The 24,650-nt window shown below is 49.1% G+C and overlaps 1 protein-coding gene across 1 annotated transcript; it reads right to left on the reverse strand.

Moving 5' to 3' along the window:
- Positions 1-500: 500 nt before the first annotated feature.
- On the reverse strand, positions 501-13,242 carry OXTR (oxytocin receptor). The gene is made up of 3 exons (XM_052646039.1): positions 12,315-13,242; positions 4,566-4,900; positions 501-598 (listed from the first exon to the last, which is right to left on the reverse strand). Exons 1-2 carry the CDS (start codon positions 13,240-13,242, stop codon positions 4,653-4,655), a joined length of 1,176 nt encoding a protein of 391 aa, XP_052501999.1. The 3' UTR covers positions 501-598; positions 4,566-4,652.
- Between the last annotated feature and the right edge of the window lie 11,408 nt (positions 13,243-24,650).

A 24,650-nucleotide genomic window follows, 5' to 3' on the forward strand; every position in this document is an offset into this window, starting at 1 on the left:
ACAATCAGACAGATTATGCAGATTCAAGGGAAGCCCAGCAAGGGAACTGAAGGCTGCAAGCCTCCAGATATGGCCACTGTTCTCAAAAGAAAGAAAGAGGGCAAAGCAATAAATGGAAAAATATATTTATTAAGTGTACCTTTTAAAGAGCAACTACTGAAGCAGGCATCTCATTGTCGGGTACATCATTCACCAACTAGCGCAGACAGGAGACAGCATAGAAATTCACCAAGTAGAACAAAATCAAGGAATTCACATTTTGCACTTAGGGGCATTTCGCTGCAATTAAACACAAAAGGTTACGCATTTTGAAACCAGGACCTTCTTAAAAGACAGCCTCCAGCAGTCACATCCTGTAGAGCCATCCCCCAAGAAGACCAAACAGTGTGGCAGATTTCTTTTCAGCACGTAAAGGAATACGGCTCAGAGTCTTCAAGCATTCGCGTTTCACTTCTCAACGTGAGAACAACGAAACATTCCAGAAGAAAATCTTCATGCTCCAATTTATTGGCACCTCCAGGTACCACTGGGCGCATTAGGTTTGTAAACAGTCCTGAAACTGCAGGCAAAGATGGCTGGAAGACCTCAGGCATTGGGTCTGGAGGAAGACAGAGACAACCCAGTCTGAGGCAGAATTCTGGACCCCTAATCGCCTTCTTCCAGGCTTGCGTTGGGGAAACAACAGTCAATTGTGAAAATATTCTCCAGGAATATTGGGAGGGGGGAGGTGCATAGCCAGTGGTGCTGCTGAAATCAAACGTCACTGGTCGGCTATAAAACAGACTCCTGTGCCATAATGAGAAACAAGATTCCAACCAGAGCTTTCACTGCAAGAGAATGAGGAAAGTGTCCCAGCTGGTTCTGATGCCCAAGAACCTTGCAGCTCCAGGGTTCTTGGCAAGGTTATGCCTGTGGTCAGAAAAATCAACTGAGTTGCTGTCTCCTTGATCCCCAGTGGCCTCCGGTGGCTGCTAGGATGGCAACTTCCCTAGTTGACAGCAGAGACTGGGGCATTTCCGGCTGGCGAGCAGAGAGGCTCAAATACTAACAGGCCCTGCCATCACTGCATTTGCACCCACGCTGCCCTGGTGTCTTTGAGGTGGACACGGAGACCCCAAATCGGCATCCAGTTAGCTCCCCAAACAGCCAGGACTGGCTGGTGTTGACACTAGGCACCTATCACACCAACATTGCACCGCCTCTGGGCTCACAGCTGACACTGTCCTCTGTCTTCAGTTAGTACTGAACATCTTGTGCTAAATGGTGGGGCTCTGAACACTGGCATTTCAGTACATGCTTCTCTTCTCCCTGAACATCAAGATCCTGAAAGTTCATTCTACTGTGTGCGAGTGTGTTTGTGCGTGTGTGTGTGTATACAATGCAGTACAGAGTGAGAAAAGGAAAGTAGAGAGAGGAGAGCTGGGGCTTTAGGAAATGCTCTTGTATCACAGTGAGTCCAAAAATACGTGTGCAAAAAAAAAAAAAAAAGAGCGCCAGTGTGCCGATGAGCTGGCCAGTCCCAGCTGGAAAACCTCCGGTCTACAGCATCCTATGCTGAATAGCAAAAGGTGTTTCCTGGACATGGTCACATGTGCCTCAAGGCTGAAAAGACATTTTGCAGCATGTTTACCAGGTATTATCACTACTGGTACTTTTGGTCAAACTGGAAACACCATCTCTCACAGGAAAACTAAGAAAACTATGCATTTTTCTGAAATGATGAGTCACACAGAAGCAAAAGCTCTGAAAAGTAAGAGATTCTAAGAAATTCATCCTTCAGGCTGGTTGCCTCTGAATTCAGTTGCTAAATATTTGTTAAGCATTAATGTAGTATTTTTAGCATATTTTCAAAATGTATACATCACTAATTCCAGAAAATCTTCACTATCCCTCAAAAAAGCCTGTAACTTAGCAGTCACTCCCCACTCACCCCAGTTCCTGGCCCCTGGAAACCACTATTCTGTAATTTGTCTCCACAGATTTGCCTATTCTTGACATTTCATATAAATGGAATCATGCAGCATGTGACTTTTCTCAACGTTTCTTTCACTTAATATGTTTTCCAGGTCCATCCATGTTGAAGCATATGCTAGTACTTCGTTTTATTTTATCGTTGAATAATATGCCATTGTATAGGTATACCACATTTATTTACCCATTGGTCAGCTGATATTGGGTTATTTCCATTTTTGCCTCTTATAAATCGCAGTGCGAGAAACACTGACATTCAAGTTTTCATGTATATGTATGCTTTCATTTCTCTTGAGTAAAAACCAGGAGTAGCATTTCTGGCTCATATGGTAATTCTATGTTTAACTTTTTGAGGAACTGCCAAACTATTTTCCAAAGTGGCTGCACCATGTTACCTTCTCACAAGTGATGGAGGAGAGTTCTAATTTCGCTCCACCTGTCATTGCCTATCTCTCTGATTAGAGCCATCAGAGAGATAACTGGGATAACATCATAACTGGGTGTGCACTGCTATTTCATGGTGGTTTTGATTTGCATTTCCTTCATGAATAGGGATACTGGGAGTCTTTTCATGTGCTTATGAGCCACTTATATCTTTTCTTTGTAGAAGATACAAAAATATGTTTACTCATTTGTTTATCAAATATGTTGCTCCTATTTTAAACTAAGTTATTTGGCATTTTACTGATAAAAAGTAAGAGTTCTTGATATATTCTAGACACGAGATTATGGCTTCCAAGCATCTCCTTTCATTCTGAGTTGTTTTGTCACTTTCTTGATAGTGCCCTCTGAAGCATAAAAGTTTTGTGCCCCATTGATGAGGTCCAATTTATCTATTCTTCCTTGGGCTTATGTTTTGGGTATTGTATCTAAGAACCCATGGCCTAGTCCAAGGCCACAAAGATTCATCCCTGCTTACTTCTAAGATATAGTTTAAGCTCTTACATTTAGGTTGATGCACTTTCAGCTAATTTTGTATGTAGTGTGAGGTAGGGATCCAACTGCATTCTTTTCCATGTGGATATCCAGCTATCCTGGCACCATTTTCCAAAAAGACTACCTTTCCTATTGAATTCTCTTGCCACACTTGTCAAAAATCTATTGGCCATAAACATAAGGCCATTCCATTCCACTGGTTTATATGCCTCTTCTTTTGTCTATACCACACTCTTTTGATTACTGTAGCCTTATAATAAGTTTTGAACCAGAAGTGTGAATGCACCAACTTTGTCCTTTTTCAATGTTTATCTGGCTATTCTGGGTCCTGGCATTTCCATGTGAATTTCAGGATCAGCTTATCAATTTGTATAAAAAAGCTAGCTAGGATTTTGATAGGGATTACACTGAATCTGTATATGAAGTTGAAGAGTATTGTTAACATTATTTATGTCTCTGATCCATAAACATAGGATTGTCATCCCATTTATTTAAGCCTTCAACGTCTTTCAACTATACTTTGTAGTTTTCAGGATATGTCTTGCACTTCTTTCATTAAATTTATTCCTATTCTCTCTGATACTATTATAAACAGAATTATTTCTGAACTTTATTTTCACATTGTTCATTGCCAGGGTAAAGAGAAACAACTGATTTTTGTATTGACTTTGTATCCCACAACCCTGAATTCACGTATTAGTTCTACGTGAATGTGTTCTCCGTGAATTAGTTCTACGTGTGTATGTGCACGCGTACATGAATTCCTTAGAATTTTCTATGTACAAAATGGCGTCATCTGTAAGGAATTTTACTTCTTTTACAAATTTAGATGTCTTTTATTTCCTTTTTCTTTCCCAAATGCTTCTGAAGTATTAGCATAACATTTTTCACCTCAGTTTTACTTGGCTGCCTGTGCCAGACAGTCTCCTAAGAGAATCCCTGCTCTAGGGCCACCACCAGACAAGTTGGTGCTCAAGGATGCTAGCACCAGTCCACTCAAAGGCAAAAGCACTTTGAGGCCGGGAGGATATTAGCACCACCACCAGCAAGGTCCTATTCCTCACCCCAAGCTCAGAACACTAGGCTTCTGTACCCACCTGGTCACCAATCTTATACTTACTACCTTTCTCAAGATCCCAGAATACAGTAAGTCCTCTACACACAAACTTTCTAGTTGCAAACTTTCAAAGAGGCATGCCAGCCCTTGTATTTCAGGTGTACTTTTCAAGGTACTCTAAGACTGAAATGTTTTACTTTCTGCGCTTGTATGTATTACTTGTGTGAAAAGTATTACAAACCTATTCAGTACAGTAGTATACTAGCACAGTACAGGGCTATAAACAGTACTATACTATATAGTATACTAGTACAGCACTATATAGCTGACTGTGTCAGCTGGGTACCCAGGCTAACTTTGTTGGATTTACTAACAAATGAGACTTACAAACGTGCTCTCAGAACAGAACTCATTCTTATGTAGGGGACTTACTGTTAAAGGAAGGCAGCAGTGGGGTCAGGGCAGGAGTACCCATGGGGGCCCACGGAAGATCTGGGGCTTGGCTTGATGGTTGAGTCACCCTACCATCTTCCCCGTGGGGGTTGCTTCCCCACCCAACTCCAGCTGCCCAAAGTGCAGAGGGGTACAAACTGGAAGGTACCTTATACACACATGTACACAGCCACCAAGAACCAGACTGTCGCTGTCGCACAGTCAAAGCCAAGGAGGGCGGTCCTGGCCCGATCAGTCACACCGTGGATGGCTGCGAGCAGCTTCTCTGGCTGGAGCTGTACCGGCTCAGGACAAAGGTGTACGAATGGATCTTTTTGCTGACGCTCGTCTCCCCAGGCTGGCTGCCTTTCAGGCGGCGGAATGAGCAGCAGAGGAAGCGCTGCACAAGTTCTTGGAAGAGGTGGCCCGTGAAGAGCATGTAGATCCAGGGGTTGCAGCAGCTGTTGAGGCTGGCCAGAAGCATGGCGATGATGAAAGCCGAGGCTGGAGGTGGAGGGGCAAGAAAGGAGAACAAGGCATCACTATCGCAGCACGAAGCCTCACCTCCTGAGAAGAGGGACCAGGTGCTGTGCCACAACACGGAGGACCACAGAGACCAAGCCTGCCTCCCTCCCACATTGGTGCTCTGAGCACATGCTCAGCCCAGCCCTGGAACGTCCCTCGTCCTTTCTCCCATCCAAAGCTTCCCTACCACATGCTTCCATCCGCAAGGCCACCTGTTCACTCCTTCCTGACCTCGCAAGTATCAACTGCCTCCACTCTAAGAGTATCCAAGCACACAGAGGCAGAAGCCGCCAGACCTAGCTTGTAGCCCTGCCAGCCACAAATACTTCAACTCCCCAAGAAACTGCTGTTTTCTCATCTCTGAATGACGATAACGAGAGTCCCCAAATCTCACAGGAGCACAGCAAGGGCGGAAAAGCACCTGATGCTACAAGTGGCCGATGCGCGGCGGCTGCGATTGTGACCCCGCGCCAGGGGGCCGTCTGGGCTCGTCTAAGTCCATGCTGTTCTGAATGAGTGACCCAGCAGGGGAGGAGAAGGCTCCAGACTTATTCCAACTGACTTACGAAGATGCTCTTAGCCCAGGAATATCTGATCTTGCATGCAGATCTCAGAGGTAGGGCCTTCTGCTTTGCTCACACACAGCCAGGATACATCCAGCTGGGAAGAGCGCTGTAAAATCACCCTCCCTGCTTTCTGCTCACCTGCACTCTAGCTCCAAGTCCCAGGGCCACACCACTTTCCTGGTGGTGGTCTTCTACGCTGAAATCCTCACTGTGTTGACCGTCTCCTTTCAAAACATAGCCACCCAGTGGGTTGCTGCAATCAAGCACTGACTGAAAAGGTGACTGAGAGAGGCGCTGCCCCAGTGGAGTCCAGCAGGCTGGCAGCAGATGCTGCAGTGGCCACTCGGGGTCCCGTGTTAGGACCCAGGCACTCAGCCCAGAGCTGCCAGAGAATAGAAAGCAAGCCCTCAGCGGAGTTTCTCTGGGGACACTCCCTTCAGCCAGAGGGTAACACTCTGTCCCAGGCAGCCCAGATCCAGTGCCTGCTTCATGCCAGGGCCCCCAGGCTGGCTCCCGTGTCTGCTCTGAAGGATCAGCCCACCTCCCAAGTTCCTGTGATTCTGGCCCCGGTTATGCTAGAGCAGAGCGATGGGGAAGTCAGTTTGGACAATAGGAGGGTGTGGAAATCAGAATCTACAGACTCATCCAAGAGAGTGGTCAGCAGCCAGCATCTCCTTGGGGGTCAGGCCCATGGGGAGCCCCTTACAGAGGACCCAGATGCAAACCCATGGGGTGTGAACCCCCTTCCTACCTATTCATTCTCTGAGCCACATCTACTGTCTGAACCTTAACAGCCTTACCTTGAAATGGAGGTGACACCCACTAGGACTTTGAGAAAATTGGGGGGAAAAAAATTGTGTGAAAAGTCATTGTGAATGGCAACGTGTTTATTCAAGTTATCATATTATTATTTACAGATATGAAATGTGATCAACTGCAGAATTTTTTATCGCTCTTGAGTTCAATTCAAGAAACTGTTCTTTGCCCTTTTTCCCATGACCTAAAAAAACCCCCAAAACTCAAAACCCAGAGCCCTGAGATTGGATTACATGACCCCAAAGGAACTCCAGATGGTCTACTGTGGAAAACTTTACTCTGCCATAAGAAACCCAACAGGGAAGGGGGGTGCAGCCATGGGTGAGAAAGGGATTTCAGGGTCTCCACCAGGTGAGCTGGCTCTCAGCAAAAGGAACACCCGTCCCTCAAGGCCCAAGCCCTAAGGGCTTGCAAACCACTCTCTTTGGTCCTGGAGAGAAGAGGGGCTGAGCGGGAGGCATGAACCAGGGATCGGGCCTCACACCTGCCTGGCCTGAGCTCAGGGCATTTCTCAGGAAAGGGAGGGAGGGGCGGAGGAAGAGATCAGATGTCCATGCTTCCTCCCCTGCTGTGTCTACTCAGTGCCAGCCACCCAAGCAACCCTGGGGACCTGCCCTCAAGGGATTTACAAATCCAAGTGAGAAGGAGAGAAGCAAGACAGGCCTTCTAGTCAGTGGGGAGTGGGAGCATTGGCGGACGGGCAATGAGCGCGAGGCAGGGCACTAGGGGCAAGCTTCAAGTGGGGGCTCCTACATGCCAAGCAGAGAACTGAGCAGAAAGGGCCACGCGCCAACTGCAAACATCCCCTGCGGGGCATTTACCGCCCCCAGGAGACAGACACCACGCTGAACTTCCACCCAGAACCATGACTCACGGAGGAAGTGGGTGGCCGAGGGCCATGCGAGGACAGGGTGTCCCAGTGGTCCACCCACCCACCAGCCTGGCTTTACTCAAGCCTCACGAAGTCCCCTATGCGGATTTCCCGGTACTGCCCCCGCCTGTCACCATCACTGTCACCCTGGGCCCAAATTAGCCCGGAACAGCTGACGGGCAGCTGGCCATGGCCTCTCCCCTCTGGCTGTGCTGTTCCTGAGGCAACGAACACATGTCACTTACAATTCAAAGACCTATGGCTCAGTTGAATCTGATCAAGCTCATCAACCTTCCTAAGAGGCTCTCCTCCAGAAACCACTCACTCAGTTCAAGGTCTCCCCTCCCCAACCCTATCCCAACCCATGGCTCCCAACTCAGGCATCTCTCATAAGGACTAAATCCCTTATCTCTACAGGAGCTGTAGGAGAATTTGGGAGTTGTGGTGTACAGAGGCTTTTTTACAAAATGATTTCTGGATGTACATGTACAGAAAGATTGATTATGAGTATGTTTTCCAAGGCTCTGTCTTTGGAAAGACCACCATTTTACAACACTGGAATTGTAAAAGTCACAGGTGTGTGATCTCACCATGTATAAGGTCAAGAAAAAGAGCTAAACTTGTGGACTACAGAGCTTTAAATAGTCTTCCGTGATGCCACTGTTCAAATCTGGGGACATGTGGGGCCTACCAGGAAGGACCTGAGAAATAACCATGTTCTAGAATCAAAAGAGGTGAGGTTTCCTGCAAACAGAGAGCCTTTCCTTACCCTTTGGAGAATGACAGGACCCTGCCACCAACTTGGGCCACTCATGCAAAGGCAAGCCACACGTTTCAGAAACAGAGATAATACATTAAAGCTTTTTAAAGCCTCATTACTCAATGTGCAGTCAAGGGCCCTGCACTGGCATCACCTAGGAAATGCAGTCTCATGGGCCCCACCCAGATGTGCTGAATCAAAATCTGCAATTTAACAAGTTCTCCCACATGATTCTACGTACAAAATGAAGTCTGAGAAGTATTCCAATGATCTCATCAGGCAATGTGCACATGTTTCTTTGCATAACCAGCTCCTACTCATCCTTCAAAATCCTTTTCAAATGTTGATTCCTCTCTGACCCTGATTTTTTTCCAGGGAGCTAGAATCAATGAATCCTGGGGGCACTCACAGTACTTCTGACAAATGAATACAACTCCTACAGCATCATCCCTTCATATTGTAATTACTTCTGCTTATAATCTGTGGTTGAGCACTGTATGATCTCTGTGGCTCTGTCCTTGGCCACTAGCAGAGGCTGGAAAATGGGAAATGTCCAATAAGGGACTAAATTGAAGTGAAGCATGAAATTAGCAGACACGAAGTCCTGATAAACAAGTCACCACCACCAGTATGTTGAAAAGGCAAAAAGACAATTTCTCAGCTTGATGATGGGAGATGGGCCGCTAACAAGATGACTGAACGCAAATACTATTCCCTCTGGGAAAAGTGAGTTCGCACTCAAATATTAAGGTCAGGTGGGGATAAAGAGAAAGAAACAGAATGAGTAGGTGTGACCATTACAGTGTGAGGCGTGGACCGAGGAAGGCAGAGGTCCCTGGTACTGAAGCGTCTGGAAAGCGGGGGAGGTACCAGCGTTCTAGCAGAGCACGGAGGGAGGTGCTGACAGAGGCTGCCCCTCAGTGGCCTGGAATCAGAATCACAGGAAGACCACCTGGTTACAACACTCTGCCACCCACTCATCCGAAGCGGTCCCCTTGGACTTCCAAAACTCAGAGCTAGACTCTCCCTACCTTGTGTCATACTGCTTCCTCTGGGGAAAACCTTAATTTTCCTTGACCTCTTAACACTCTTGTTCCCAGCTTTACTGGACTTGCCACCACTCAATGAAAACTGCAGTCCCTCTGTGAAAATGCACTCCTGAGCCCAACAATCCACACTCCCCTGGCTGTATGGACGGACTCCGTGACTGACGCGTCTTGAAAGCTTCCCCTTTGTAAAGCACTGACAGTGCACTTGCTGCACGCCAGGCTCTATGCCACCAGCCCCTGCCGCCCTCCCCACAGCATGAAGCCTAATCTCAGCCCCAGCAAACAGCCCCAGGCAGGATTAGTCAACCATCCAGGGTGACTGCTGCTTGTTTTACAGATGGGGAAACACTTACAACCAGGCCTTTCATTCAACCTGTGCATTTCAACCTTTCCCCTGGCAAAATACCCTGGCAGATATTTGATTATGCCGAGTGGTGGGGGGCGCACTTCCTCACTGAGTAGCCAATTCTATGGCCAGAGGTCTGCATAAAGTCTTATTTATCTTTAGTTCAACTCTACACACCCATCCCTGCCCCATCTTATGCACCTTCCTCCTCCCATAACCCACATATTTGTTCAACTAGCATTGGGTGCCCTCCAGTGGGTGGCCAGCTGTGCGCTAGGCAATGGGCACACACCAGAGAACAGGAGAGGTGGCATTCCCCCTGTGACAAGGCTCACAGTCCACCTCTCTGGCTTTTAACAAGCTTCTCCACATACCAACCCTCCTGGACACACTACCTACTGTCCAGCAGACTGCCAACACATCCCCCCTCCACCCAGGCTCTTGAGTGAGAAATGTCCATTTCCTCTGACTGGAATAAATGTCTATTTCCTCTGACTGCCAAGATTCTCAAAGCCAATCCCAAGAATGAAAACAAAACTTTTAACAACCAGAATGGGGGGAATGCAAAATGACATTGATCATGTGGTCCCCAGGTGCCATGGGTCACACCATGTCATCCTCATAACAGCCCCATGAGTAGAGCTGCTGTCCTCATTATAACAGAGGAGGAGGCTGGGCTCAGAAAGGGGAAATCATCAGCTCAAGGACACACAAGAGAAAGTGGAAGGGTGGGCTCCAAACACAGGCCGACACCTGCTCCAACATCTGCTGTTACCCTGCACCAAGACCTGGGGACCTACAGGCCTGCCTGCTGTCTTGACCAACTGGATACATCCATCTGTCTTCATCTCCCCTCAGAGAAGCAGCTCGGGGTCAGAGTCCCTGTTACCAGCAGCCAAGCAAGTTCCACAGAGTTCAAGGGGAAAGGTTGATGCCAAATCTTTTGGCTGTGCAACTTGATCTTGAAGGTTCCATCCGGGGCTTGTCCAAACCTGCCAGGGCTGTCTGGTCCCAGCCCTTCTTCTGCAGACTTACCAGACTCACCAAAGCAGGGTCCCAATAGCATGTGGCTACTGGGAGGGGGGTGCTCATTAAATTATCACAACCCTCCTCTTGCTTTTTTCTCCTCTAGTTTCTGCTCTGAACAATGAAAATACTGAAATTGAGAGTTTTCCTCTTTGCTTTGGCTCTTATGAAAAGGAAGCCTCTTGCGCAGTGACCCCACCCCCCCAACACACACAGAGGCTTTATTATTGCTATTATTATACTTCTATCCTTTTCCCCCCTTTCTTCCCATTTTCCTGTATCTATTTTATCATGCCTGGGACCTGAATCTTTGAGCCCCCTCCTCAAGTTATTTTTGGAACAAGGTGAGCTCTAAACCAATAAAGGCAGAGCTTGGTGTTACTGAAGGTATAGGCAGGGAGAGATAGAAAAGGATCAGCTGGGTTTCCAGGGACCGGCAAGGGGGAGCGAGACCTAAGGAAAGAGTTCTGTGGGGGCCACAAGGCTAGCTGACAAGCCACATGTGATTTCTCCAGCTGCCCAGTTAGTCCCTGACCTGTGAGCAAAGCAAAGTTAGCGAGCTGAATGATGATTTCAGCTTCCACGGGTTGGCTGCCATGTTGGAGACTGCTGGAAGCAGTAGTGATTTTATCCAGAAATGGGATAAGTTTGCTTTCTCACTGACAGAACAGCTGAAAGAAAGCCCCTCAGTCTTTCCTTACAAGCAATTGAGCCGCCGGCATTCCAGTGCATTGAGATTACCTTCCAACCAAAAGGTGTCAGTCATTCACCACCACAGATCACCCCTCCTGCTGTTTGCACAGGAGCGACCGGAACTGTCAGGGATGAAGGCTGAAGGCGCAAAGCATCGGCCACAAGCCAGCGCCCCAGATGCTCTGCCCCCCCTGGATCCCTCCTCACAGCATCCCACCCCACCTTCCCCTCCCGGTTTCACCAGCCACCCTCAGTTCTGACCCTGTCTGTCCTCCAGTCTGGGGAGCGCGCGTTCCCCGCCTACCAGAATCACCCGGGCTCCCGAGACAAATGGGAAAGTTTGCGTCCCGTTCGCTCCCTTCCCTGCTTGCCCCCACCCCTCAGCAGAAGCACTGTCTGGGTTCCTGGGCGCTGACAGCGCCGCCGCCGCAATACTCACCTCTCCACCTCGCGGCTAGGGAGAGGGCGAGGGGCGCAACTCGCCTCCTCCACTCGGCAAGGGATTCCCAGTCTCCGCCCACTGACGGCGCCCCGCCCCACACCTTCTCAGGCGCGGTTGGAAGAATCCAAGCAACCATCTGCCGCTGCTCTGATCCAAATCAGGTCTCCCGGGTTCACACTGACTTGAACTTAAAGTGGAAGTTCAAGGGAAGTGAACTTAACGTGGTAGGAGATTGGGCCTGGGTCAGAAAGTCACCTCCCCGCATCGCTCCTCAGGTGGAAAAGGCAAGTCATTGGAAGCTCAATTTTCTGGTGCATAACAGTGAATCAAATACCCCATGTGGCCTAAAGACTGTGGTAGGGATTTTACGTGCATTTTCTCATTTCATTCCCCTACGGTTGAAGAGGGGGCTTCCCTGGTGGCTCAGTGATAAAGAATCCACCTGCTAATGCAGAAGACTCCGGTTGGATCCCTGAGTTGGGAAGATCCCCTAGAAAAGGAAATGGCAACCCACTCCAGTATTCTTAGCTGGGAAATCCCTTGGGCAGAGGAGCCCGGCGGGCTACAATCCATGGGGGTCGCAAAAGAGTCGGACACTGGTTAGCAACTAAACAACTGCAGGGGAAAACTGGCTTATCATCTTTGCTATTTTACAGAAAGGGAAGTAAAGGCTCAGGGAAGTTATGCCCCAAATCACTTGGCCAGCAGATGATGTGGCCAAGGCTCAGAACAATCCACGAAGCCCGCCAAACCCTGGACAGGGACAGCAGGACCAGGGCCACGCCCGCCGCGCTCCCTCCTCCCGGTGTTTCCGCCCGCGCTACCTTCCTTGGGCGCATCGGCATCCCAGACACTCCACATCTGCACGAAAAAGAATGGCGTCCAGCACACGATGAAGGCCAGCACGACGATGAAGGTCATCTTGACCGTGCGGATCTTAGCCTTAGAGATGAGCTTGACGTTGCTGACGCGGGCCAGAGCCGCGCGCCCCGCGCAGTCTGCCGCCGCGCCCTCAGCCCCCGCGGCAGCCTCTGCCGCCGCCGCCTCCGTCTTGAGCCGTAAGTTCTGCCAGATCTTGAAGCTGATAAGGCCGTAGCAGGCGGCAAGCACGATGACCGGCACAATGTAGACGGCGAGCGTGATCCACGTGATGTAGGCCTTGGGCCCCCAGGGCTGAATGAAAACGGCCCAGCAGTCGAAGACGCCGTCGGCCACCTCGCGCAGCGAGAAGATGTGCACCTGCGGCGCGCTGGCCACCAGGCAGCCGAGCCATGTGGCGAGTACCGCCAGGCGGTCGGTGCGGCGGCGCAGCGAGCGCAGCGGCTGGCAGATGGCCAGGCAGCGGTCGAGCGACATGAGCAGCAGCAGGTAGGTGGACGCGAACATGCCCACCACCTGCAGGTACTTGACGAGGCGGCACAGCAGGTCGGGCCCGTAGAAACGGAACGTGATGTCCCACAGAAGCTGCGGCAGCACCTGGAACACCGCCACCACCAGGTCGGCTATGCTCAGGTGCTTCATGAAGAAGAAGAGGCGCGAGTGCTTGTGGCGCGTGGTGCGCAGCGCCAGCAGCACGCACGCGTTGCCGCTCAGCGCCAGGAACAGGATGAGGGACAGCACGGCCACCTCCACCCGCGCCAGGGCCTCGTTGCGCTGTGGCGGCCCGGCAGTGCGATTGCCCTCGGTTCCCGGAGGCGCCGCGCTCCCGTTGACCGCCTCAGCGCTCCAGTTTGCCGCAAACGCGCCCTCCATGACCGTGGCCGCCGCGGTGTGCCCCGGCCTTCGAGCCCTTTAAGGTGCGGCGCGCGGGGCGGGGCCCGACGCGCAGTCCTGGCGTGCCTGGGGGCGGGGTGGGGGCTCCTGGATTCCCCTCCCTGAGACTCCGCGGACAGATCTGCTGGGTCGGACTCTGAAACAAACCCCGAGGGCCGTGAGAAGACCGTGCGTTTCTCTCCCGACTCACGTATGCCTCAGCTGTCCCCTTTCCAGGAACCCCAAATCATCTAGGACTAGGGCCACCACCGCAGGCCCTGGGGTTGCTGAGCGGCCGTCCTAGAAATTTTGAGATACTTCTGAGACACTGGAAATGAGCGGGAATCTACCGGACCTGCAGTTCCTTGAGATAGTCGCTTCCACTGAAGGAGAGGGAGAAACATAACCAGTTTCCTCCCGGATTTCTAAGCCAGCCACCTCCCCTAGGGATCTCCCAACTAGTTACTCCCCAGAACCCACAGGACAGCCACCTCTCCTAGTAAACCCCACTCCGGATGCTCCCTCTGAAGAGCCCCCTGCCCCCAAACAGCCACTTGCCTGGGAAACCCTACTCAAGACCATCCCCCTCCAACCCCCTTTCTAAAATGCTTAGCCATCCACCCCTGAACTTCCACAACAACCGATTCTTCGCCTCCATCCTGGAGGCACTCCTGACTCAGTATATCCAGGATGCCTAACCTCTGTTCTCAGTACCCCTGACACCTCTCAGGGGAGATCCTCCCCAACCCAGCATCATCGAAGGTTCGGGAACTCAACAGGCGTCTTGGCCCCCGACAGCCAAGGGATCTCCGTCGAAATCCTGAGCAAGTACTTTACAATCTCTCAGAGTACCGGCGGCGCCTCCGGTACTAGGATCTCAAAGCACTCCAACACCTTCTCTCGGGTCCCAGTGGCTCCACCAGCGCCAAACATCCTGTCCATTCATGCGCTGGATCCAGCTACCTGAACCGAGTCGTAGGGCGAAACTACACTTGGTTCCCTGGGGAAGTTGCACCGCCACGGATGGTTCCAAAGACACGTGCGCTCCCAGCGCAGGTTGAAATGGCTGCTGCCGGTACCCACTCTGATGGGATGCTAAGGGCTCAGACGCTGTAACCTGGGGTGGAATCACCCCGCCTGATGCCCTGACTGGTCGCTGGGTAGGGACTGCTGCTGCTGCTGCTGCTAAGTCGCTTCAGTCGTGTCCGACTCTGTGCGACCCCCACAGACGGCAGCCCACCAGGCTCCCCCGTCCCTGGGATTCTCCAGGCAAGAACACTGGAGTGGGTTGCCACTTCCTTCTCCATGCATGAAAGTGAAAAGTGAAAGTGAAGTCGCTCAGTGGTGTCCGACTCTTAGCGACCCCATGGACTGCAGCCTTCCAGGCTCCTCTGTCCATGGGATTTTCCAGGCAAGAGTACTGGAGTGGGGTGCCATTGCCTTCTTGAGGCGATCAAAGAGCCCTTGTCGAGGCTATGCGCGCGAACGGCGTTAGGATGCGGCGCTGCCTGCCGGTGGCCAGCTTTTCTGCAACGTGTAGCGTGGGGTGTACCCACACACAGATCCGCTAGGAGGCGCGGAAGGCAGGTCTTGCTGGTTCCCGCGAAGCGGTATAATCTTCCCCAGCGTTGCCCCAGCGCGGTAACCAACAGGTTTATTTCACGGTGACTTAAAGCAGCAAGCGGGAAGAAGCTCGTAAATAATATGCTTGGTTTCTTCCTTTCTTGATTTAGAAGCTCCTGACTCTCAGGCAAATGGGAGGCCTGGATAGCGGTGCTTCCCTGCTGAGTTGACAGTGAGGAAGTTACAAAAGCATTTAACAGATATTTCCCAATCATCAGGTCAATTTCAGGGCTTCTTCCCCTCCTACTGTTCCAGGGAGCTTGATGTAGTGGATTTAGCAGTGGATTCATGCTTTGGAATTCTTTTGCTCCTATTTCCATTCATGAGGAATGAGATACTTTCTGTTCCAATCAGCACTGGGAGAGGTCTTTCTTCACTTAGTTTTAGGGGAAGATCTCAAGGGCAAAAAAAAAAAAAAATCTATCTTCATTTTAAAATGACTCTGGCTTGATTATGGCCCAAAGCCATTACTGCCTCTTTGCTATGCTTCAATGTTAAAATCCTAAAAAATGTCAAAGTAATATGAAATTCTAAGATGGTTTTTCTGACTCCTAGCTCTTTTTCTCCGAGAAGGCAATAGCACCCCACTCCAGTACTCTTGCCTGGAAAGTCCCATGGTCAGAGGAGCCTGGAAGGCTGCAGTCCATGGGGTTGCTGAGAGTCGGACAGGACTGAGCGACTTCACTTTCACTTTTCACTTTCATGCACTGGAGAAGGAAATGGCAACCCACTCCAGTGTTCTTGCCTGGAGAATCCTAGGGAGGGGTGCGGGCCTGGTGGGCTGCCGTCTATGGGGTCGCACAGAGTCGGACACGACTGAAGCGACTTAGCAGCAGCAGCAGCTCTTTTTCTACTCTAAAATCATTTTTAAAAATAATTTAAATTGGCTGAGAAGAAAATGGCAGAAAGAAAAAAGAGGGTTCAAAAGTAGACATGGCTCTTTAAGTATCGTTAACTGCATCTCTTCCTGACATTTCACTTACCCCTTTTAAAATTATGTGGCTAGAATAGTGTCAGTCAAGGATGGGGGCTAACAGTTACAGCCCTGTGCCAAGACATACTAGGGGTGGACCATTGCTGCTGCTAGATTCTGGGCTTTACCACCTGCGACCTATGTGGCCAAGTCATGGAGCCCCTGAGACTCAGTTTCTCTGGGGGCTGACCTCGTGGGGCTGTGAGGAAGTAAGACTTCACTCGCGTGAGGAGTGCTCTGCAAACAGGTAAATACATCTGAAGCTGTTTTCTCACAATGACAATCCTCACCCCAGGACCATCCTATGAAAACATGTTCTCATCCAATCAAACTCCATCTTACTTATCTTCCTGGATTGAACTCATTTATCTTTTCAATTACGATCAACAGAGAGTGTATGTGTGCATGTGTGTGTGTGCGTGTGTGTGTATATGAGACAGAGAGAGAGAGACTGTACCAGGCAAGGACCTCTAAGTTAGGCTCTCTGAACCCGAACTGGTGTGATGAGAATCTGAGATCTTTACCTCTTCTGGGAAGCCCTCCCTGACCACCTCAGCCCACTGAGAATTCCCCATCTTCTGAAGCTCTGATGCTTGACTGCAGATTTCACCTATAATATGAAAGTGTCGAGTCTCCCCAGTGCAGTGTAAGTGCCTAGAATACGTCTTGCAGATCATGGTCCTTTATATAATTACCATTATGTTTCCTGACATGCATACCTGTCAACAGCAAGTTGTTGAGAGAATTACACTGGATTACCCAAAAACACCCCTCTGCAAATTAACCACTAGGTTCAGTCTTTTGCTTCCCAGAATAATCTTTCTGAGGAAATCTGGCTAAAAGAGGACTCTTTGTGAGAAAAGCATGCTATTCTAATACGTTCACTATTTTTCCTGAGAGGGAGAGATGGCAGAGATAAAGCATGATGCTTCCAATTCCACAAACATGTCCACTGACTGTGGCTGTGACAACACAACCTATTAAGGAACTACTATCAACACACACATTCTCCACTTGCCGACACCGCTGGCCTATGTTAAGGCATGACCAGAGAGAAAAAGCCTTCTAAGGTGGGGACAGAGCTTGGAATAAAAGGTTGTTCTTCTCTTTTCTTTTTTTAAAGCAAGCTATTCTTAGGCAGAAGAAAAGGTTTATTGAGAATCAGGAGCTTTGGAATGTGTGACTTTTTGAAGAGGTAGGGCCTAGAGGAGGGAAGTCATTTAAACGTGGGGGTTATCTTCACAGCAAGTGAATGAATGAATGAATGGGGTTCTCCTGAGGACTACTGAGGAGGAAACTGAGGTTCAGAGAGGAGGGGGGTCTTGCCCAAGGCCCCATAGCTGGTGAAAGAAGGCCAGCGTGGCCGGAGTGAAGCATGAGGCAGATCTAGAGACGTGGCAGGCACCAGACCCCCAGCCTGGTCGACCTGGGTGTCTTACCTGAGGGAGAGATGTGACCAGTGACAGGCAAGGGGCTAGCTAGGGGCTCAGGTATGAAACTGCAAGGGGCTAAGAGAGGTGACTTGAGATAGTCCCCTAGGATCACTGGAGAGTCAGCCTAGATTCATTCAGGGCATACAAAGAAAGCAAAGCTCTTCTCCATCTGCCCTCCACTCCTCAACTCCCTGCCCCCTGCACCTCGTTTCTATCAGTCCATCTCTGGTGGGATGAAAGAGCCTAAGGGGGATTCCAGTGACCTGACAGCTCCAAAACAAAACTTGCCCTAAACCTCCACCAATTCTAACAGCCCGCTCACTTTCATATTTCATTAAAAAACAAAGGGCATTTCTTCCCAGAGGGGGCCCCTACTGAAGTTCACCTCTCCTCCTGGGCTGCTGAATGCATTATGGCTGAGCAGACTATGTGCTCTTTTTGGCACAAACATTCACTCAGTAAATATCTTCTAAGCACCTACTGTGTGCCCGACAGAGTGACCAAGGATCACAGCACCGAGTCTGGAGTTGAACTCCACTCACCAGCGCTCCTGAGATGGGCAAAAGTCAAGACAAGCAGGACAGGGATCTCAGCTGCACCAGGGATGCAGAGTCCTGTATGACCAAGGGCAAGTCTTCATTCTTCCAGGGCCCTTGTTTCTTCTCCTAAAAATTAAGGCATTAGAAAATCTCTGAGATCCCTCACAGTTCTCATGGTCATTCTCTAAGTCTAGTGAGCAAAGCACACACAATGGAGCAGGGAGCACGCAGACTGATGCAGCATCTCAGTGCCACTGAGGGCTGGGGCACTCAGTAGGCAAGCACTAGCAGAAGGACCGAGCCTCAGAAGTCACAGTGCATCCCTCTGCCACATTCTGCTCCACGAGGCAGTCACTAAGTCCCCCCAGGGGCAGGGGGAGGAGAAACAGAGTCTGTTTTTTGCAGGGAACAGTGAAGTGCTGGAGGCACGTGTGACTAAAGGTACTGTTGTACCTTTGGGGGAAAAATACACAGTCCCACTGTGTCAGTGAGTTGCTCAGAAAGCTTCAATGAAAGAAGAGCTGGAATGATGCCTGCTACATGGCGAGTATCCAAGAAACAGGAACTAGGATGTGGACAGTGCCTACAAGGATGCACAGTTGTCCAGAGACCACAGATCGGGAACCAGTGGCCCTGTCCAGAGAGATGAGCTGGAATCTGTCCTCTAAACCCCAAGCCACAGGGCTCAGAGTTCACTTCACTATCCCCCAATCTGAGTGAACCAGGGGCCTATGACAGGAAAGCCACATTAGTGAGAGTTTTCCCACATGCCCCCCCACATTTAATGCACCCCAATATTATTGCCAAAGGTCCCAGGTTACGAGCCAAGGGCATTGGTCCTAAAGAAACCACACATCCTAGACAAGACAGACTAAGCACATGGCTCAGAAATGAGAACAGAAACGTCTGCAGGCTGCAGAGCCAGGGGAGACATACGCAGCTTCTGGAAACAGAGGCTCAGATGTCCTCCAGGCCAGCAAAACAGTCCCTGGCAAGCCAGGTGCTTCCAACCCACTCTGGAGGCCTGCACAGCCCAGCCCTGGGCCAAACTGTCGCTGGGGTCTGTCTTCTCTTAACAGACCTCCCTCAGCTTCACCAGAGAAGACCAGGCCTCAGAAATTTCAGCCAAAACTAGCCACAAATATCACTGCTCCCAGAAGTGGTTTCGTTGTTGTTACTGTTGTTGTTTTTTACCTCATGGAGCATTTCTCTCTACCCGGGGGTCGGGGGTCAGGGGTGGGGGGGCAGTCAGGCACAGAGTGACAAAGAAACAACGGAGGGGACACGCAAGGGCCTGCCGAGCCCCTGCACGCCAGTGTCTACTCGTCCCACAGTCCTGAGGGCCAGCACAGTGTGGAGAGGCCACAGGGAATTGCAACGAAGACACAAAAGAACCATAAATGTGTTAAATGATGGACCAGAAAGGACTCCAGAAATCATGTCTTGCCATCTCGTTGCTTCTTAGAGAGTAAAAGCGTGCTTCAGACTGGGATCGGGGCTGACCCCCATTTCTGCTGCTCTCCTGCAGGGCCAGGCCCCTCTGGCTGCAGCTCTGATCTGTTCGCAGCTTGTTGGCTCCAGGCAGTGAGCCCTCCAAGCCCTACACCTGTCCCCCTGCTCCAGGAGAGCCACTTCTGGACTGCCTGGAGCTGGGGGAGGGGGCCCTGAGAGTCCAGTTCCAACCCCAGGGCAGCGCCACGCACCTACTTTACAAGGTTGAGTGCAAAGTGACAATGTGGAGCCCCTTGTTCAAATTTGATTAAGAAAGTGACATCAGAGTGTTAAATCAGGAGTGGAGCCTGAATTAACGCAGAGACTGCATGGCCCATGAATCCAGCTCACCCATCACCCTTCAAAGCATCCATTCCATCTCAAAGACTGACTTTTTCCATAAGTATCTCTTGATGCTATCTCCCCCGTCCCACCTCCATGCCACTGCTCCACACTACGTTGCTGGCCACACACTTCCTGGACATTGCAACCCTGCTCTCCCCTCCCACCTGCTCTCCATACAGCAGTCAGTTAGCTTCTAAAATGACACTTGTGATGATGTCATCCTCTACTTGCCCTGGGAGTAAGGGCCAAATACTTTAAGGTAGCCTAGGGCCCTGAGTGGTCCAGCCCCTGCTGCCCACACCAGCCTTGTCCTGCTCCACTCTTTCTGGTCCTCTGAGTTTCAGCCACTTCCCCATTCCCCTGGCCAAGCAAGCACATACTCATGTCTCATCTCCCAGCACACCCACCACATCCTCCTCACTCCATCAGGACCTCTCATCTGCAGACTCCTCCTCCTCAGCACCTTCCATGAGTGTGATTTCACTCCATTTGTGTGGGTTTCTGGGTAATGATGAGTCTGGCTGTGGTCACCAGTGTCCCCGTGCCTAGAACCTTGGAGCGTGCACAAGTCATGGGATGAATGAGTTGCCATTGAACCAGTGGCTGCCACAGACAGAGATCCTGGGGCTGACAATGTGCCCAGTTGGTCATGAGGGGGAACAGGGACGTCTCCTCAACTGTGACAACAGGACTAGGTTACCTTCCTCGAATGGATGTTGTAAGGATGAAACTGTGTTGTATGTTAAGTCAAATCATTATGCTGTATACCTTACACAGTGCTGTGTGTCAACTGTATCTCAATAAGAAAAGAAAAACAAAGAATGAGACTGTGGAGTCCCATACCAAGGTCACAGGTGCAAGGCCTCACCACAGAAACAGGATCATCTCCGGAACTGACTGAGCTGCATTGTAACTATTCCCCAAAGCCCCCTGATCCTTACCAGCCAGCTTCCTGACCTCAAATTAGGCAACAATGACCACCTTGGTACTCACCCTCTAGCACCCTAACAAATCACCTAATGCCACCCTTCCAACAGGAATTTTATCTTGAGGATATAGAAATTGGCTACTAGCCCCGAATCGTCTCTCTCACTTGAACCAGTAGGCTGTTCTAACAGTATCGACTCTCCCTGGCCTGTCAGAAGGTCAGCCTGCTGTGCTCACAGCAAGCACATTATCTCTGCTCTTTGTTCTCAGTAACACTCACTCCTTTCTGCAATACTCTGGGTATGGAAATTCTTTTCCAACCTGCGCTCAGACTGCCACAACATTGACTATGTATAAAAAAGCACCTGGAACAAGAGCAATGCTCAAGAGAGTCTATTTAACGTTTGTGGATGGACACTGTGAGGCCTGGGGCAGGTGGGCATCAAGGGAGCCCTCCAGTCTTTCCTATCCCCAAATATCTGGGATTCTAGGAAGAAATGCTTAGGTTCCTTTCTTTTCATGACAGATTAGAGACTGTATGCATTTCCTCTTCTAGAGGGACATGCACTTAAAAGGGGGGCTCCTGTTGCTACTTCAGGTTGCATAATACCCATCCCTGGCCAGGCACAGGCATGGGAGGAAGTGATTCAAATCCAGTGGGGATGAGTTCCACACCCAGGTCACATTCTTCTACACTGGTTCAACATTAGGGGAGAATGTTTCACCTAAATTACATTTTAGCCTAAGTTAGATCTAGCCTAAACCCTCGGTCTAATCTACATTAACTAACTTTCACAATGAGGAGAAGCAGGGTAGACACCCACCCTACCCTACCCACAGGCATAGAGCTGCCCCAGGCATTGTCCATCTGTTTTGCTCCTGAAAAAGCTTCCTGAAGTTCAGACTCAATGAAAAGATGATTAAGTGGCCTGGTCAGTTCAAACAGAAAGGGAGCTTCCCTCCCTGCCAGGCCACCCACCAGGGATGGGAGTAGCAACTGGGGTACAATCTATTTCCTCCTCCAGCCTAACCTTTGGTTTGTCTTCCTAGGTGGGCTTTGTGGCTCCCAGGGGTCCTGACAGGCCTGGAGGCCTCTGGGCCTTGGGAGGCCCCCACCAATAGCTGCCCAGGGCGTCTAGAAAGTGGGCGGCCACCACTAACATTCAAATGAGGCTCCAGAGGAAGCCAAACCTCAAGGCAAAGCCTGGTCCCCCAGAGACCTAATTTCTGTGATGGATCTGGGCAAAGTAAACGGAAAATCTTCTGGAAAACACTCACCATTCTAGACACCATTAAGAACATTCGTGATTCATGAGAAGAGGTCAAAATACCAACATTAACAGGAGTTTGAAAGAAGCTAATTCCCTCATGGATGACTTGAAGGGGTTTAAGCCTTTACTGGAGGACGTAGCTGAAGATACGGTGAAAATCTCAAGAAAACCACAATTAGAAGTGGAGCCTGAAGATGTGACTGACTGAACTGCTCCAATCTCATGACAAAATCAGAAGAGAGGACAAGCTGCCTCTTATGAATGAGTAAATAAAGTGGCGTCTTGACCCTGTTGTTCATCAGGAATCTATTCCTGATGAAAATGCTGTGAAGTTTGTTGAAATGACAACAAATGCTTTAGAATAAATTTATTTAGTTAATAAAACAGTAGCAGGATTTGAAAGCATTGTCTCCAAATCCTTCAGAAAGAAATTCTACTGCAGGCAAAATGCTATCAAACAGCAATGCATGCTACAGAGCAATCATTCATGGAAATAAGAGTTCATTAATAGAGCAAACTTCACTGTCTTATTTTAAGAATTTTCACAGCCACCCCATTCTTCAGCAACCACCACACTGATCAGTCAGGCAGCTGTCAACATCAAAGCAAGATCCTCCACCAGCAGGAAAGAAAAAAGATAACTTGCTCAAAGCTGAGATGATGGTTAGCATTTTTTACAACAATTTTTAATTAAGGTATGCACAGTTGACCCTTAAATAACACGGGTTTGAACCACATGGATGTTCGAGTGCTCAGGGTTGGGCTTCCTTAATCTAACCCCTGCACAGTTCAAGGCATTAAAACGTAACTTTTACCTGTACCAGGAAACCCTCGCTGAGGGTCGGACACGACTGAGCGACTTCACTTTCGCTTTTCACTTTCATGCATTGGAGAAGGAAATGGCAACTCACTCCAGTGTTCTTGCCTGGAGAATCCCAGGGACGGGGGAGCCTGGTGGGCTGCCATCTATGGGGTCGCACAGAGTCAGACACGACTGAAGCGACTTAGCAGCAGCAGCAGCAGGAAACCACGAAATTCAGGACTCACTTTACTGTAATATTTGCTTTATTGTAACGGTCTGGAATGAAACCCACATGCCTGCACAGGGGTTGTATGGACACATATTTCAGTTTTCTTGGGCATATACCTAAGAGTGAAACTGCTGGGGCACACAGTAACTTTACGCTGAATCTTCTGAGTTTTACATTCCTGCTAGTACAGCATGAGGGTTCCAGTTTCCCCACATTCATGCAAACACACATCACTAATCTCTGTTTTTAGATTCTAGCTGTCTTGCTGGATGTGAAGTGGCATCTTGTGGTTTCCATGTGCATCCTCCTGATGTCTAATGCTACTGAGGCATCCTTTCATGTCTTTGTTGGTCATTTTTATAACTTCTCTGGAGAAATATCTATTCACGCTCTGCCTATTTTTAAGATTGGGTTGTCTTTTTATTACTGGATTTTAAGAGTTTGTTATATATTCTGGGTTAAAATCTCTTATCAGATATAAGATTTTTAAACATTTTCTCCCATTCTGTGGGCTTTTTACTTTCTTGATGGTGTTCTCTGAAGCAGAAAAACGCTCAATTTTGAAGTCCAATATATCTATCTTTTTTATTTTCTCACTTGTGCTTTCACTATTATATCTAAGAAACTACTGACAAATTCAAGGTCATAAAGATTACACAAAGGTCACACAGGTACACCTGTGTTTTCTTCTAAAACTTTTATAGTGTTAGCTGTTACATGCATTTTGATGTAATTTTTTGTATAAGGTACAAGTATTTTGTACATGTAATTTTCTGTATAAGGTATGAGTTTAAATACATTTCTTGCAAGTGGATATCCAGTTTTCCCAGGACCATTTCTTGAAAAAACTATTCTTTTTCTATTAAATGGACTTAGAACTCTTGCAGAAAATCAACTGAGAATAACTACGAGGGTTTATTTCTGGACGTTCAGTTCATTTATTTATATGTCTGTCCTCACACCAGTACCACAATGTCCTCTAATTACTGGAGATGTGTGGAAGTTTTGAAATTGAGAAGTGTAAGTCCTCCAACTTTGCTCTTTTTCAAGATCAGTTTGGCTATCCTGAGTCCCTTACATTTATATGTGAATTTTAGAATCAGCTAATCAATTTGTGCAAAGATGACAGCTGGGATTTTTTTTTAATGCCCTCTCAGTTATTTATTTTTAATTAATTAATTTATTTATTTTACTTTACAATATTGTATTGGTTTTGCCATACATTGACTTGAATCCACCATGGGTGTACAGGTGTTCCCCATCCTGAACCCCCATCCCACCTCCCTCCCCATCCCATCCCGCTGGGTCATCCCAGTGCATCAGCCCCAAGCATCCTGTATCATGCATCAAACCTGGACCGGCAATTTGTTTCACATATGATATTTTACATGTTTCAATACCATTCTCCCATATCATCCCACCCACACCCTCTCCCACAGAGTCCAAAAGACTGTTTTATACATCTGTGTCTCTTTTGCTGTCTTGCATACAGGGTTATCGTTCAGTTCAGTCGCTCAGTCGTGTCCGACTCTTCGCAACCCCATGAATCACAGCATGCCAGGCCTCCCTGTTCATCACCATCTCCCAGAGTTCACTCAGATTCATGTCCATCGAGTCAGTGATGCCATCCAGCCATCTCATCCTCGGTCATCTCCTTCTCCTCGTGCCTCCAATCCCTCCCAGCATCAGTCTTTCCCAATGAGTCAACTCTTCGCATGAGGTGGCCAGAGTACTGGAGTTTCAGCTTTAGCATCATTCCTTCCAAAGAAACCCCA

The sequence above is a fragment of the Budorcas taxicolor genome, chromosome 1, assembly GCF_023091745.1.
Source record: "Budorcas taxicolor isolate Tak-1 chromosome 1, Takin1.1, whole genome shotgun sequence".
NCBI classification, from domain to species: Eukaryota; Metazoa; Chordata; class Mammalia; order Artiodactyla; family Bovidae; genus Budorcas; species Budorcas taxicolor.

Coding starts and splice junctions, on each gene's coding strand:
- OXTR (XM_052646039.1), bottom strand. CDS start 13,242: ATGGAGGGCGCGTTTGCGGCAAACTGGAGCGCTGAGGCGGTCAACGGG. Junction 4,901..12,314: donor TGCCGATGCGCCCAAGGAAG/GTAGCGCGGGCG, acceptor CTCCACCTCCAG/CCTCGGCTTTCATCATCGCC.